Source organism: Dipodomys ordii, unplaced genomic scaffold (genome assembly GCF_000151885.1).
Source record: "Dipodomys ordii isolate 6190 unplaced genomic scaffold, Dord_2.0 Scaffold118, whole genome shotgun sequence".
NCBI lineage: Eukaryota > Metazoa > Chordata > Mammalia > Rodentia > Heteromyidae > Dipodomys > Dipodomys ordii.
This window is the reverse complement of record NW_012267334.1, coordinates 165,305-181,221: the sequence shown is the minus strand read 5'-3', so window position 1 is coordinate 181,221 and position 15,917 is coordinate 165,305. Positions and strand designations below refer to the sequence as shown.

At 55.5% G+C, this 15,917-nt stretch overlaps 1 protein-coding gene across 1 annotated transcript in view; it reads left to right on the top strand.

Annotated features, from left to right (window-relative positions):
- Cacna1b (calcium channel, voltage-dependent, N type, alpha 1B subunit) overlaps positions 1 to 15,917 on the top strand; it is a 181,386-nt gene that overhangs the window by 47,838 nt on the left and 117,631 nt on the right. The window contains exons 8-14 of the mRNA XM_013029324.1: positions 1,153 to 1,256; positions 2,512 to 2,627; positions 4,375 to 4,431; positions 4,959 to 5,048; positions 7,159 to 7,368; positions 10,090 to 10,202; positions 12,845 to 12,957. Of these exons, the coding sequence (XP_012884778.1) occupies positions 1,153 to 1,256; positions 2,512 to 2,627; positions 4,375 to 4,431; positions 4,959 to 5,048; positions 7,159 to 7,368; positions 10,090 to 10,202; positions 12,845 to 12,957 (803 nt within the window). The remainder of the gene's footprint in view (positions 1 to 1,152; positions 1,257 to 2,511; positions 2,628 to 4,374; positions 4,432 to 4,958; positions 5,049 to 7,158; positions 7,369 to 10,089; positions 10,203 to 12,844; positions 12,958 to 15,917) is intronic.

The window sequence follows — 15,917 nt, the reverse complement described above, 5'->3', positions numbered from 1 at the left end:
GGTCTGGGGGGTTGAGGTCTGCCTGTTGTTCTGGGTGTGTTGAGGAGGTCTGCCTGTTGGTCTGGGGGGTTGAGGTCTGCCTGTTGGTCTGTGTGTGTTGAGGAGGTCTGCCTGTTGGTCTGGGTATGTTGAGGAGGTCTGCCTGTTGTTCTGGGTGTGTTGAGGAGGTCTGCCTGTTGGTCTGGGGGGTTGAGGTCTGCCTGTTGGTCTGGGTGTGTTGAGGAGGTCTGCCTGTTGTTCTGGGGGGTTGAGGAGGTCTGCCTGTTGGTCTGGGTATGTTGAGGAGGTCTGCCTGTTGGTCTGGGTATGTTGAGGAGGTCTGCCTGTTGGTCTGAGTATGTTGAGGAGGTCTGCCTGTTGGTCTGGGTGTGTTGAGGAGGTCTGCCTGTTGGTCTGGGGGGTTGAGGTCTGGGCTCCTCAGTGGGTTTTGCCAGCAGAGGAGGAGGTATCACGAGAGATTTCTCTGTGATATTTGCCTGGAGCAGTCCAACTATACTAAAGTTTCGGTCTGAAGTTTTCTGTTTTGCTAAGCTATCACTTCCTGGCCCTTTGGTCAGGGAGTGCTGGCTTTTAGTCATGCTTTTTTTTTTGTCAGTATCTATTGTATTTCTTCAGTCCCAAACCTGGGATATACTAGGCAAAGAGAAAACGTAGACATTCATCTTAGATTCTGAAGTCCCAGGTGGTCTGCCTTGTTTTTTTACCTTGTCGAGGTTTTATATGTAAGGTTCAGAGTCTTAATTGAACTTACGTGGGAGAAGTATGGATGTTTATGTGTTATTCCATTTTCTCAGGGGTGGAAGTCCTTATTTCTTTTTCTATTTTTTCTTTGTTTGATGCTGATTCTGGGGCTTGAACTCAGAGCCCTGCACTCCCACTTGGCCTTTTCTGCTTTCAGTTGGTGTTCTACCATGTGAGCCATGCCTCCAGTTTTTTTTACTGGTTCATTGGGGAGGAGTTTCTCAGACCTGTCTGCTCAGGCTGGCTCTAAATTTCGTTCCTCAGATCTCAACCTTCTGAGTACGTAGGGTTACAGGAGCCACCTGCGCCCAGCAAAAGCTGCTCCCTTCTGAGGAGGCCTGCTCAGAGCGAGGCTCCTCAGTGACCCGGCTTGTGTGTCTTCCTTCCTCAACTCCTTTTCTTTGCTTCCAGACGAATGATGCGGCTGGCAACACCTGGAACTGGCTGTACTTTATTCCTCTCATCATCATCGGCTCCTTTTTCATGCTCAACCTGGTGCTTGGTGTGCTGTCAGGGTAAGGCCCGTGGGACGGTCTCCTCCACGCTCAGGTCTTCGTAGACGTGGTCAGCTGTGTGTTCCCAGGGTTATCGTGGGAGTGGTTGGGTGTCCTTCATGTCCTCAGGTCAAGAGGTAGCAGCAGTGAAGACAGAAGTGGGCACGTCACATGGGCCACCCTCTGTGCCTTATTTCCATTGTCCTGAGTTCTGCTAGCCTTTCCTTTGTGCCCTGTCCTGTCCTCTTCCGTGGCCACCCCCTGACCTCCCTCTTCTGCTCGCCCTTGGCCTGGGCCTGCTCCTGCGGTGGGAAGGGCTGCTGTAGCATCTCAACCGGGCTTTCTCTGTGCTGGGGTGACTAGGCAGCCTCGAGCACTGAGCCCCTCTGTCAGCCCTCAGTCTTAGCTCTTCACCCAAGACTCACCCTGCCCCCTTGTCTTAGTTCATCTCCCTACAGAGAAGCTCCAGGAAAAGGTAAGAGCCAGCTCTGGGCGAGGAGTCCCGCCTGAGGAAGGTGCTTCAGGACCCTTGCTGGAATTGGGATCTAGCAGGCTGGCAGGCCTGTGGGCAGATCACGTCTGCTTGTCCTGCTGTAGGCCACGTGCTTGGGCCTCTCACCCTTGCAAAACGGAATGAGCTGTGCCCTAGAGGGGGTGGAGGGTCTCAAGCCTGGCTAGCCTCTGCAGGATCTCCTGTTCAGTCCCCATTCCTCTTGCGTTGAAGATCATTGCTTCAGCGAGGGCTTTGGGGCGGGCTGCACCGCCGAGCCTGGTGACTCCGAGGGGTCGACGCTGTGTTGGCCTGGGAAGGAGTGGCCACATAGTGCTCGGCTAAGGCCTGTGTGCGCTAACACTAGAATGGCGCTTAGCGCTGCCTCTCTTGTGAGGAATGGTTGTCACTAGCATGTTGCTTCTGTGGGGAATGGCCTCCACAGAGAACAGCTTCGTCTGTGGTGTGGGGTATGGAATAGAGCTGCTAGTCTGGGGGTAGGGCAGCCAGGGGAGGCTTGGAGGCTTGAGGAGGTGACATTTCATCTGAGACCCAAAGAGGAGTAGCAGTGAACCAGGTGGAAGAGAGCTGGGGTATTTCAGGCAGAGCACAGCTGTGCTGGAGGCCTGGCGTTGGAGGGGCACAGCGGCGCTGCAGGGAGGGGCAGAGCTGGGCCGGTGGGCGTGGAGGGAGGTCTGGGTCTCTCCCCCTGTCCTCGCTCTGCTCTGTGTTTCTGGGGCTGCACACTGGGGCTGTCTTTGAGCTCACTGATTCTGCTTGGTGCAGGGAGTTTGCCAAGGAGAGAGAGCGGGTAGAGAACCGCCGCGCCTTCCTTAAACTGCGCCGTCAGCAGCAGATTGAGCGAGAGCTGAATGGGTATCTGGAGTGGATATTCAAGGCTGGTAAGTGCTGTGGAGTGGGCTGTGGCTGCAGGCTTGCCTTCTATCGCGCTACCCTGGTGGACCCCGTGGGTTTCCCTGGATCTGGTGGAGAGCTGAGACTGTCTCTAGGTTTGTAGTGAGGAGTCCTTCCCCAGCTTCCCTGTGCTCCCGTGCACCAGGCAGCCACATGGCTCTGAGCACTGGGATGCTTTCTGTTTTGAGACAGGGCCTCATTGTAACCCAGCTTTCTTCTTTCTTCTTCTTTTTTTTTTTTTTGTCGGTTGTGGGGCTTGAACTCTGGGCCTGAGTGCTGTCCCACAGCTCTTCAGCTCAAGGCGAGCGCTCTACCACTTGAGCTATAGCGCCACTTCCGGTTTTCTGGTGGTTTATTGGAGATAAGAGTTTCATGGACTTTCCTGCTCCAGCTGGCTTTGAACCGCGATCCTCAGATCTCAGCCTCCTGAGTAGCTAGGATGGCAGGTGTGAGCCACCGGTTTCCAGCTTCCAGCTTTGTTCTTCTTCTGTTTTTGGATTGGTACTGGGCTTGAACTTAGGGCTTGGTCGCTGTCCCTTAGCTTTTTTGGTTAAGGCTGGCACTCTCCCACTTGAACCACTTGGAGATAGAGTCTCAGGTACTTTCCTGCTCAAGCTGACTTACAATATGCTTCTTCTTCTTTTTTTTTTTTGTCTGGTCTTGGGACTTGAACTCAGGGTCTAGGCACTGTCCCTGAGCTTTGGTGCTCAAGGATAGTACTCTACCACTCTAGCTACAGCACCACTTCTGCGAGATAAGAATCTCACGGACTTTGTTGCCTGGGCTGGCTTCAAACCACAATCTTCAGATCTCAGCCTCCTGAGTAGCTAGGATGACAGGTGTGAGCCACGGGCCCTTGGCTTCTAATGTGGCTGTAGTTGTTGTTTTTGTTCTTCTTCTTCTTCATCTCCTTCTTGTTCCTCCTCTTCCTCTCCTTCTTTCCTTCCTTCCTTCCTCTCCTCCTCCTCCCACTCCACCTCCTCTTCCTCCTCTTCCTCCTCTTTTTTTTTCTTCTTCCTTCTTCTTCCTCTTCCTCCTTCTTTGCTAGTCCTGGAGCTTGAACTCTTAGGGCCTGGGCACTGTCCCTGAGCTTCTTTTGCTCAGCTAGCACTCAGCACCACTTCTGGCTTTTTCTGTGTATGTGGTGCTGAGGAATCAAACCCAGGGCTTCATGCATGCTAGGCAAGCACTCTACCACTGAGCCACCTTCCCAGCCCTATAATGTGGTTCTTAATGAAAGATTTTGACGTGGTCTGGACTAAAGATGGTCTCCTTATCTGTGAGTGAAGTGGAGTGAAAAAGCTCAGGAACAGCACCAGGCCCTGAATTTAAACCCTAGTACTCCCCCTAGCCCCCCAAAAAGGGTTGGCCCCTTGCCCTGATCCCTGGCTCTAGGCTCTGTACGTCTAGACTCTGACCTCCCTCTCTCAGTCCTGGATTAGTACCCCCTTCCTTTCTACTCAAACTCTTCCAAACGCCTCCTCAGCGGTGAACTCTTTGGGGGAGAGCAGCGTACAGGTGAGGGCATGTGAGAGGCTCTAGGCACCCAGGCCCTGCGTAGCAAGCGCCCGTGTCTTCTGGGAAGATTCGGCGGTGGTTTACCTGATGTGCGACTCAGCCCTGGTTTACCCGCCATGCCCCAGCGGAGCAGCAGGCGCTCACAGACCGTTTGTCCCTGTCTGGGCCCTCCTGGGATGGGTTCTGGCTCTGACCTGAGGCTTCGTCTACTCACAGAGGAAGTCATGCTGGCAGAAGAGGACAAGAATGCCGAGGAGAAGTCCCCTTTGGATGGTAGGTGACTGTCAACAGAATTCTTCTTCCTATGATTGGAGCTCAGATGGCTGAGTGGTTAGTGCTTGTAGGTTTAAGCTGAGTTCTCTCTGCCCTAGGATTTGGGGTGCTGTTGCTCCAAAGGTCAAGGGAAGGCTTCTGATACCTGCTGGGGCTCCTGAGGGCCAGCACTGCACTGGTCCCCTGTGCAGGTTGCCCACACAGCTGCAGAGGGCTTGGAGCATGGCCATGACTGCAGTGCAGGTCTGCACTGGCCCCCGCAGCCCTGGCCACGTCCAGGGTAAACGTTTCTGGGTCTCCCTGGTCGCTGGCCTCCCCATTGACCTTGTTGAGGAAGAAGGAGACCATCAACACTCCTTGTCCCTGCTGCTGGAGGACTGCAGGGGCCGCCCGCTAGCACCCGCTGTGCCTCGCAGCCTCTCCAGTGCCCGGGCAGGAGCTCAGGAAAGGCAGGCAGCTCCTGGGGAGATCATCCCATGTGCCCCAGACTCTAGCTCACAGTCCCGACCGCCCTTTGTTTAAAGCAGTGTTGAAGAGAGCAGCCAACAAGAAGAGCCGCAATGACCTGATTCATGCAGAGGAAGGAGAGGACCGGTTTACAGACCTCTGTGCAGTGGGTGAGTCTCCCGGGGTTGTTTTCGGGTTCTGTAACGCTATATGCTGGATGCAGAACACAAACCTAACTTCTTCCCTGCCCCCAGCTGTTCCTGGAGTTTCTTTCTGCTCCATGCCTGTTCTCTCTTTAGTACCATTGCTGGCTGCCGCCGCCTTTGGCTCTACTGTGTCCCTGGCTTCAAGGGTCCCTAGCTCTGAAGGAACTGAAAGTTTCTGCTTATCTGTCTTCAGCACTGTCTATTTTCCTTCCTGGGTCCGGGTCTGGGCCTTTGCTCCATGCCCTATTTCTCGGGCAGTAAAAGGAAACTGGTTAACATTTCCTGAAGAGCTATTTTAGTTTCCGTAGGCCTGGCACTTCTCCTCCTAAGTTCTATTATGGCTCAGCCTGCTATGCAGACACAGCCCTGGGTCTCCCTGCCGTGTGTGGGCAAGGAGCAGATGCTTGGCATGGCCAGGTCTCACCACAAGCCTTCTTGTTCAGCAGTGGACCAGAGTGGAGCTATTCCTCACTGTTGTGACCCTTATGGATAGAACTCTGAAAGGGAAACACACTCTCTTGTCTTCACTCCAACCTAGGGGCCCCCTTAGCTCCTAAGAAAATACCCAGGAGGAGGTAGTGAGGGAGTGTGTGTGTGTGTGTGTGTGTGTGTGTGTGTGTGTGTGTGCGCGCATGTGCCCATGTGCAGGCGGAGGCTGGGAGGGGCATGTATTCTGTGTGTATAGTATACTCTGGGTTCCCTGCCATATTGTCTTGGAGATTGTCGCTGGCTCATGGACACCATGGGCTCTGGCTGTGGGGTACTTTCTGCTCATCTACCTGCTTAGCTCAGTGGTTGCTCTTGTTCCTCAGACTGGTAGTGTGGTCCGTGCACACCAAGCGCCATGCACGTGGGGCAGGGCCCCTTGCCAGGCCGGGTCCCCTGAGAGGCCGCTGCTGAGTAAGTGGGCTTGCTCCCAGCGGGTTGCTCTGGGGCACAGTGCCCTCAGGCCTGGTGCACAGATGAGGCTCAGCTATGCGCATGTGTAGAGACAGGGCCAGGCCTTGTACAAAACTCTCTGGAGCACAGAGAGCATTCACTTCTGTGCATTCTGTGGCAACATGGTGGCGTGCCCCATTCTGGTGACTTACAGTTGGACCTTGGAGCTGGGATCCGTCAGCAAGCAGACAGTGGCATGGCCGGTGGCAGCGAGGTGACTGCCATTGCTTGGGGCTGAAGAACCTATTACAGATTGAGGATTATGGGCTGGGAAGGTGGCTCAGGGGTAGAGTGCTTGCCTTGCATGCATGAGGCCCTGGGTTCAATTCCTCAGTACCACATAAGCAGACAAAGCCAAAAGTGCCATTGTGGCTCAAGTGGTAGAGCACTACTAGCCTTGAGCTGAAGAGCTGAAGGACAGTGCCCAGGCCCGAAGTTCAGGCCCTATGACTGACCAAAAAAAAAAAAGATGTTGTCTTGACAGATTGAGGATTAGGACAGGGCTCTCTGCAGAGATGACATGGAAGCCCGAATCCAGGCTGAGGAGCCGGTGATGGAAAGGAGGCCGGGGAGGAAAGCCTGAGACACTGAAGCCTGCGAGACCAGGCTCTCCTGTGTGTGCTGTGCCAGGGTGGCCCAGCAGGGTGAGGAGCGGAGAGCTAGAGAAGTCAGCAGAGCGGCCTCAGCAAACTCCCCCGACGGGGTATTTGAGACTGCATCTAGGGCAGCGGTCATCGCCACACATACCCAGGTGTGCTTGCTGTGGTCTACAACAACCACTGAAGAAACAGGTGGCTCCGGTTTCTGCCTGCTGAGACAAGAGCAGAGCTGGGGCTGCAGAATTCCTCAGACCACTGGGACGTGGGATTTGAGGAGGAACTGCTGTTGCTGATTCATAAATCTGGGACAACGCTTGGAGAGAGCCTGTGGTGTCAGGGCTGTCCTGGAAGGTGACCTGGAGTTAGAGAGTGATTGTTGGCCCAGTTCAGTCCCTCTCTCCCTCTTGGCACACAGTAGCGGGGGTCACACGGGAGCCTTGTCTCCTCATCTGAGGACTGTGGTGGGGCCTTTACCTTGGGCAGATAGGGAAGGGCGCGTCTGAGGCTGTGTCTGCAATGTGTCTCTTCCCCTGCAGGGTCCCCCTTTGCCCGAGCCAGCCTCAAGAGCGGGAAGACGGAGAGCTCGTCCTACTTCCGGAGGAAAGAGAAGATGTTCCGGTTCTTCATCCGGCGCATGGTGAAGGCTCAGAGCTTCTACTGGGTGGTGCTGTGTGTGGTGACTTTGAACACACTGTGTGTGGCCATGGTTCACTATAACCAGCCGCAGAGGCTCACCACGGCACTGTGTATGTACCCCAGCCTTTTCCCGAGCACGCGTCCTGATAGTCTTCTCCACTGTCTAGGAACTCTGCTCTACTGCCTCAGCGCCTTAGGTTTGGCCCTCACCAGCCTCTGCTGGTGGCCTCCCCTGGCCCAGGGCCTGAGGGTTCCTCCCCATGTCCCCCAGACAGGGAGGCCCCAGGCACCCTAGAGTACCTGGTGTGACGTGAGTCAAGAGGTCCTGGAGGAGGACACACTACACCAGGCCGGTCAGACCTGTGTCTTCACAGCTGAGGCTTTACATCCTCGGTTCCATGTTCTGCTACACTGAGTCTGCTGCCCGGGGTCCTGGGGAGGCAGTGTCCAGTCTCTGGCCCTGTCCAAGCCTCTCCTGGTCACTTTTGCTTTTCTTAACACTTGGTTGAATGTGGGCATCTGTTACCACCCATGTCCAGCACATCTTGCTGTCCTGTGTCCGTGAACCTGTAGACACACACAGGAGTAGGACTTCTCCTTGTCTTGACCCCGGCTATAGTTCAAAGAAGGCAAACAGATAGGACCACTCTCTGAGGCTGATGCCATGCGGAGCAGGGGCTTGCTCTGCCGCCTTCCTCACAAGGTGATGAAGCATCTCGTGTTCCTGGCTGTAGCCAGGGCTGGGTCTCCCATCTCCCAGGTGTGTCCTGTGTTCTGGGGGCTGCTGAGGTGCCCCGGGATGTCTTTTCTGACCCTAGAGGGGAACCCTGGACCCCTACCCCTCGCTCTGGCTATCACAGTCAAGCCCTGACGGTGGCTCACCAGCCGCCTGGGCAGCCACACCCCCATCCTGTGAATCACTGAGACTGCACCACTGCTGAAGGGCTCCAGGGAGCTGGGGACACCAACAGCCCACCACGAGGACAAACGCATAGGCCACCCGACGTGCACGGTGGGGTTCGAGGCCATAGCTTCCCAAGTGTCTGTTAAAAATCTGCTTCTTGCCTCATGGAGAAAGAGTAGAGAGCGGTAGAAGTAAAATGAATGGAGATGGGATCAGCAGACACGCTCAGGCCTGAAGGCAAGGGGTGCAGGTGGAGGTCGTGGACCAGTCTGTGCTGGCCCCAGCTCGTGGTCCTGGGGCCAGGAGTGTGGCACAGGGCACTTCTTATGTGTGCTTAGGCTCAGGTTCTCGGGGGCAGGGGCGGGGGTGCAGGGCCGACTGTCCACCCGCTTCTCCCCCTGTTGGCACCAGTGGGTTCGGTAGGACTGTGACTGTCCCTGGGTGTCTGCTGTCAGGGCAGGCTAGGCGTGTTGTAGGGAGGAGAGCTAGCCTGCTTGCACGTGGGTCGCATGGGAGCCCAGGCCCCAAATGCCTCAACCTTGGGCCAGGCCACAGGCCGGCCTGACTGCAACCTGCCCCCTATGGCTTTCTGGTCTCTGGTCTCTTGAAACTCCTGGCCCCACTGGCAGCAGTGAAGGAGCGTGGTTAGAGGGAGAGGTGGATGTTGGCTGGGTCTGAAGGTTTCTGTTCAGTCAAGGCTGGGCTGATGCAGTAGGATAGGGTAATGCGGGATTGCTAGAAGCATGGACTCCTTTCCCCTGCCTGGACTCTGTGGCCCTGCACGTGGTTGGTTCTGCACTTGGTCTCCATCCACTAGGACATCCTGATGTGTTGTCAGAGCCTTCAAAGCCATGCTTGGATGGGAAGGGGAGCTGCAAAACCCTGGGAGGCCTCGTGCACTGAGAGACGGATGCGATTGCTCTGTCCCCAACACATTAACCCCTCACACTGAAAACACTGTTAGAGTTGCCTTCCTCTCTTCCCCTTAGCCTCCGACCCCTGTGAGCCACGGCTCGCTGGATGAGTAACACAGGAGTAAATGTCTGGACCCCTTTTCTGGTCTCATAGGGAGGATCCCTGTTTGAGGCTGAGGCCATTTTGATAGAAGGTTGGAGGATTTCCTCTGTTCTGAGGAATGCTTCAGTATTTGCCGCTGTGGCCTTGATATTCTCTCCCTCACGGCCTGCCGGGGTCAGGCAGAGAGTAACTTCAAGATCAGCGAGGTTGTGTGAAGAACAGGCCTGGTTTGGAATGAGGGGAGCCAGGAGGGCCAGGACTAAAGGGTGACATGCCAAAGAGCCTCTCTGTGCCTTGGTGTGTGTCTTCCCTCAGTCCTGAGTCCTGGGGGCCTGCAGGGCTGTGGGTGGGACTCTCAGTTCAGCACCTTTGCTAGCCCACTGCTTACTGATGGCACGAGGCCTTCACACATCAGTGCCTTGGGGAACTTGTGTTGAGTGGGCCCAGAAGGTTCGTGTGGTGGAGTTTGTTTCGTGGGACAAACTCATGAACAAAGTTCACGTCAAACATGGTGCTTTGAGCATGCCTGGGGCAGAGTATCAGAAAGTCTTTGTGGAGGGATGGAGAGGCTCCGATAAGGTCCCCTGTGACCAGAGCTTGGAATTGATGGTGGAAGCCTGCAGAGAGCTGGCGGGAGCTGTGCTCTCCTCCTCCCCAGACTCCGGTCTCTTCCCGAGGACTCCCTGGGTCTCAGCACCAGGCCAGGCCAAAGCTGCATCCCTTGGCATCCAGGATGGAACTAACATCTCTCATGGCTCTTTCTATCATCCCTGTTTTGGGCTGCAGTGACAGTATGGGGTACAGACCAGGCTGGAAAGGCATGGTCCTGGAAGAGCAGGTCCCTCTGGTCAGGCTAGAGGCAGGGTGGGAGGAGTCTTGAGCTAACACTGTCTTCTCCAACTTCTCCTAGACTTTGCAGAGTTTGTTTTCCTGGGTCTCTTCCTCACAGAGATGTCTCTAAAGATGTATGGCTTAGGGCCTAGAAGCTACTTCCGGTCTTCCTTCAACTGCTTTGACTTTGGGGTGAGTGAGACAACTCATTTGGGGTCCCGTGGTGGGCTTTGGGAAGCTCTAAACTACGTCCCTGCTCGAGAATGTGCGTGGTCCTTCCCACATGCCCACTCATTGTGGGCTGAGCTCTGTAGCCCTGGGGATGAGAACGGCAGCATCAAGTCCGCGTGGTTCTGGCTGGTCCTGGACACCTTACCTCCAGAGCACCAGCTGCAGCACTTCCCAATGCAAACTGTTGTCCTTGCTTCTCCGACCTTGTTTATGGATTCTGAGCCCCATGGTCCTGTGGATCTGACCTGGAGATAGGTACCGGTACTTAGGCTGGGGAGGCAGCCTAGGCGGGGGTCTTGGGTGAGGGCGAGCGGTATAGTGGGAGTGGGCTGGACTTCCCCTTGCCTCGCTGTCAGTGAGGCCAGAGGCCAGTGTTGTCACCACTCACTGTGAGAATGGAGGCCAGGGACAGGCCAGGGGCCAAGGAGAAGCACCTTGCCCAGCCCAAAGGTGCACGCAGGGCACATCGCTAGGGCTGAGCTCAGAGTTGGAGGGTGTGGTTCTGGTGGCACTTGCCTAAAAGCAGAGTGGCCGATGAGAGCCAGAGCTCTGTGAAAGCCCTTGTAGTCTGTCCTGTGGAGTGTGGGGTTACCTGGTCTAGATGGAAAGAAAACTTGAAAATTCAGCATGACTCTCACCCTGGGGTCAGTAGTGGCTGGGCCAGGGCTGCTCAATAGTTTGTGCCACTAGGAGCAGGTTTTGGAGGTTCTCCTGAGCTGTGCAGGTGGAGCTGCAGGTGGTGGCTTGCCCCTCTGCGGGCTTTGGAGGTTCTGAGCTGTGCAGGTGGAGCTGCAGGTGGTGGCTTGCCCCTCTGCGGGTTTTGGAGGTTCTGAGCTGTGCAGGAGGAGCTGCAGGTGTTGGCTTGCCCCTCTTCAGGTTTTGGAGGTTCTCCTGAGCTGTGCAGGTAGAGCTGCAGGTGTTGGCTTGCCCCTCTGCGGGCTTTGGAGGTTCTCCTGAGCTGTGCAGGTGGAGCTGCAGGTGTTGGCTTGCCCCTCTGTAGGTTTTGGAGGTTCTCCTGAGCTGTGCAGGTGGAGCTGCAGGTGTTGGCTTGCCCCTCTGCGGGCTTTGGAGGTTCTCCTGAGCTGTGCAGGTGGAGCTGCAGGTGTTGGCTTGCCCCTCTGTAGGTTTTGGAGGTTCTCCTGAGCTGTGCAGGTGGAGCTGCAGGTGTTGGCTTGCCCCTCTGCGGGTTTTGGAGGTTCTGAGCTGTGCAAGTGGAGCTGCAGGTGGTGGCTTGTCCCTCTGCGGGTTTTGGAGGTTCTCCTGAGCTGTGCAGGTGGAGCTGCAGGTGTTGGCTTGCCCCTCTGCAGGTTTTGGAGGTTCTCCTGAGCTGTGCAGGTGGAGCTGCAGGTGTTGGCTTGCCCCTCTGCGGGCTTTGGAGGTTCTCCTGAGCTGTGCAGGTGGAGCTGCAGGTGTTGGCTTGCCCCTCGGGAGGTTGGCAGGATGCCTCATATATTGTGAACCCACTTGTAGAGAAGGTAGAAAATGTGCAGCAAATGGCAGTACCTGTGAGTTGTCTCGTAAATTATGTACCAGCCACACACAGAGAGGGCCGGCTACCAGTGTGGGAACGTCTCTAGTGATGTACCACAAGGCTCTGTCCTGTTGGGCTCACTCTTCCCTCAGTGACTTGATGAGAACACCACTATCAAGATGGGGTCTGGTTTTCTGTCAGTGTGGAATTGGTGGAAATGACTGAAGCCTTGGACAATATATGGGACAAGGATACTAAAATGTAACTGAAGAGACTAATGCTCAACATTTGAGTTTTCTGCCAAATGTGAAGGAGTGGGTTAGAAAATGAGGGGAAGGTGTGAGGCCAAGAGTGTCCCGCTAAGTGGGGCGGCGAGGCTCTTGCTCACCCTGTCCAGGGAAAGATTCTGGGAAGGGTGCGCTCCACCTACGTTGCTCTGCTCTTTCTGAGTCTCTCGTACCAAGCTCCGGTTAGGATGGCCTCTCCCACTCTCCGTCTGGGGGCAGTTGGCAGGAAGGGCGTGCCACTTTCTCTCAAGCCTAAGTCAGCTCAGATCAGCAGACCCTGAGCCCTGTCAGACAAAGGAACAGGCCTCACACTCTGTCTGTCCGTGGTGGCCTATGTGGGGTCCTGGTTACTAGAAAAGAAAACCAAAAAAAACCCAAGTACTTGGCTTGCAGTTTATGAATCTGAAAATGTTAGAACTGTGGCAGGACTAGAGGGGGCTGTGCATTGAGACACATCTTCCTAGTCTGGCAGAGAGCACCTGGTGCTTAGGGCTGGTGGAAGTGTTTACGATACAGGGAGCAACAAGCAAGGGTGAGGCTCATTGGACAGGGGGCTCGGAGCACTGCCAGGACTCCAGCAGGGCTAGCCTTGCTCCACATCCTTACCTTCTTGGGATGTCCCTATGTGGGACCAGGGTAAGGGTAGACAGGGGTCAGGACTGTGGGCCACTGCAGCTTCCGTGGGGTTTTAGAGCTAATAGGAGTGGCGCAACCTACACGTCCTTGATTGTATTCTGCCCACACTGAGCAACGCAGCCACACAGATGCAGACATGATTCACACCACCGACCTACCCTGTGTGCACATTGGAGAGCCCGCTGTACAGATGTGTCTTCCTCTAACAGGTCATCGTAGGGAGCATCTTTGAAGTGGTCTGGGCTGCCATCAAGCCAGGGACCTCCTTTGGAATCAGTGTGCTGCGTGCCCTCCGCCTGCTGAGGATCTTCAAGGTCACAAAGTAAGTCCTCTGAGTGACTGAGGTGAAGCAGTGTGTCACTGTCATCCGTGTGACTCAGGTCCGGGGCAATGTGTCAGTGTCATCCGTGTGACTCAGGTCAGGGGCAGTGTGTCACTGTCATCCGTGTGACTCAGGTCAGGGACAATGTGTCAGTGTCATCCGTGTGACTCAGGTCAGGGGGGCAGTGTGTCACTGTCATCCGTGTGACTCAGGTCAGGGGCAGTGTGTCACTGTCATCCGTGTGACTCAGGTCAGGGGCGTGTGTCACTGTCATCCGTGTGACTCAGGTCAGAGGGGCAGTGTGTCAGTGTCATCCGTGTGACTCAGGTCAGAGGGGCAGTGTGTCAGTGTCATCCGTGTGACTCAGGTCAGGGGCAGTGTGTCAGTGTCATCCGTGTGACTCAGGTCAGGGGCAGTGTGTCAGTGTCATCCGTGTGACTCAGGTCAGGGGGTCAGTGTGTCAGTGTCATCCGTGTGACTCAGGTCAGGGGGGCAGTGTGTCAGTGTCATCCGTGTGACTCAGGTCAGGGGCAGTGTGTCAGTGTCATCCGTGTGACTCAGGTCAGGGGCAGTGTGTCACTGTCATCCGTGTGACTCAGGTCAGGGGCAGTGTGTCACTGTCATCCGTGTGACTCAGGTCAGGGGCAGTGTGTCAGTGTCATCTGTGTGACTCAGGTCAGGGGCAGTGTGTCAGTGTCATCCGTGTGTCTCAGGTCAGGGTCAGTGTGTCAGTGTCATCCGTGTGACTCAGGTCAGAGGGGCAGTGTGTCAGATTCATCCGTGTGACTCAGGTCAGGGGGGCAGTGTGTCAGTGTCTTCCGTGTGACTCAAGTCAGGGGGGCAGTGTGTCACTGTCATCCGTGTGACTCAGGTCAGGGGGGCAGTGTGTCAGTGTCATCCGTGTGACTCAGGTCAGAGGGGCAGTGTGTCAGTGTCATCCGTGTGACTCAGGTCAGGGGGGCAGTGTGTCACTGTCATCCGTGTGACTCAGGTCAGGGGCAGTGTGTCACTGTCATCCGTGTGACTCAGGTCAGGGGCAGTGTGTCACTGTCATCCGTGTGACTCAGGTCAGGGGCAGTGTGTCAGTGTCATCTGTGTGACTCAGGTCAGAGGGGCAGTGTGTCACTGTCATCCGTGTGACTTAGGTCAGGGGCAGTGTGTCAGTGTCATCCATGTGACTCAGGTCAGGGGCAGTGTGTCAGTGTCATGCGTGTAACTCAGGTCAGGGGCAGTGTGTCACTGTCATCCGTGTGACTCAGGTCAGGGGTAGTGTGTCAGTGTCATCTGTGTGACTCAGGTCAGAGGGGCAGTGTGTCACTGTCATCCGTGTGACTCAGGTCAGGGGCAGTGTGTCAGTGTCATCCGTGTGACTCAGGTCAGGGGCAGTGTGTCACTGTCATCCGTGTGACTCAGGTCAGGGGCAGTGTGTCACTGTCATCCGTGTGACTCAGGTCAGGGGCAGTGTGTCAGTGTCATCTGTGTGACTCAGGTCAGGGGCAGTGTGTCAGTGTCATCCGTGTGTCTCAGGTCAGGGGCAGTGTTTCACTGTCATCCGTGTGACTCAGGTCAGAGGGGCAGTGTGTCACTGTCATCCGTGTGACTCAGGTCAGGGGCAGTGTGTCACTGTCATCCGTGTGACTCAGGTCAGGGGCAGTGTGTCAGGCTGTACAACCTGGCGTCTTGTACCTCGGAGTTCAGGATATCTGATAGCTTTTCTTAGCTATTGCCCTGACTATGTGGTTATACAGTATGGTGTACTGGACCACGGAGGCCCGTGTGGGCCATTTTTACCTCAGCATGATTCCGTTGGCCCTGGGGCTGCAGCAGGCTTGATTTTTCTGCTTTCCTCGTAGTCATACTCTCTCCTCAGAGGCATGAGCTCCCCGTCCCGCCTTTAGAAGTGGTTTGCTTTATAGTTCACAGAGAAAGCAAGTTCTCAGACGGAAGGTTCCCTGTTGTCCTGACCCATTTTGCAGGTGGGGAAGCCTCATCTTCTGACCTCCCCCGAGCTGGCTGGTGCTCCCTGGCTAGCTGCACCTACAGGACACTCACCCAGCACTTGCTGGGCAAGTCCTTAGGCGCTGTCCTGTTCCATGTGTGCAGTGAGAGGAACCCCAGGGCTGCTGTTGCGTCAGCTGAGGCCTGAGCCCCTTGTCGTAAGATGTATCCCTGCCTCTCCAGGCCCAGCGGTAGGCTGGAGCCTCTTCAGAGTGCGCTAGCCCTCACACAGCTTTCTTTTCTTTTCTTTTTTTTTTTTTTTGCTGGTCCTGGGGATTGAACTCCAGGCCTGGATGCTGTCCCTGAGCTTCTTTGTATTCAAGGCTAGCACTCTACCATTTGAGTCACCGCGCAACCCCTGGCTTTTTTCTGAATAGTTTATTGGAAGTAAGAGTCACATAGAGTTCTCTGCCTGGGCTGGGCTGTCTTTAAACTGCAATCCTCAGCTTTCAGCCTCCTGAGCAGCTAGGATTACAGGTGTGAGGCCACAAGAGCCCACTTTGCACCATTTTTGAAAAGGTTCATGGAGGGAGGCATGTGAGGAGGGGCATCACATAGGCCCAGGGTTCCTCTAATGGAGTGGTCACTGGGAGCGTGCACGCGTGTGTGTGTGTGCGTGTGCGCATGTGCACGATGGTTCCCCACCCACTGGTCTGCATGTCTAGAACAGCATTTGCAAGGGTACAGAGTCAGCAAGCAAGTCTCCTCAGTGGCTCTTGGTGCTTGGAGGGAAGGCTGTGATTTTGGGGCCCTGGAAGACCCCCAGGGGCTGAGGGTAGCAATGGGAATTGTCACGAAGTAGGGATGGAGCCTTGTGCCATGTAAGTCAGGCTTATGTTCACTGTCCTCCAGGAGTGTGATGTAGTAGATCAGAAAACTGACCCCTCAATCTGTAGGTCCAGTTCTGGTCCTCAGTCCAGCATGTAGAAGATGTTGCTAAGGAAGGGCACTGCTCAGATGCT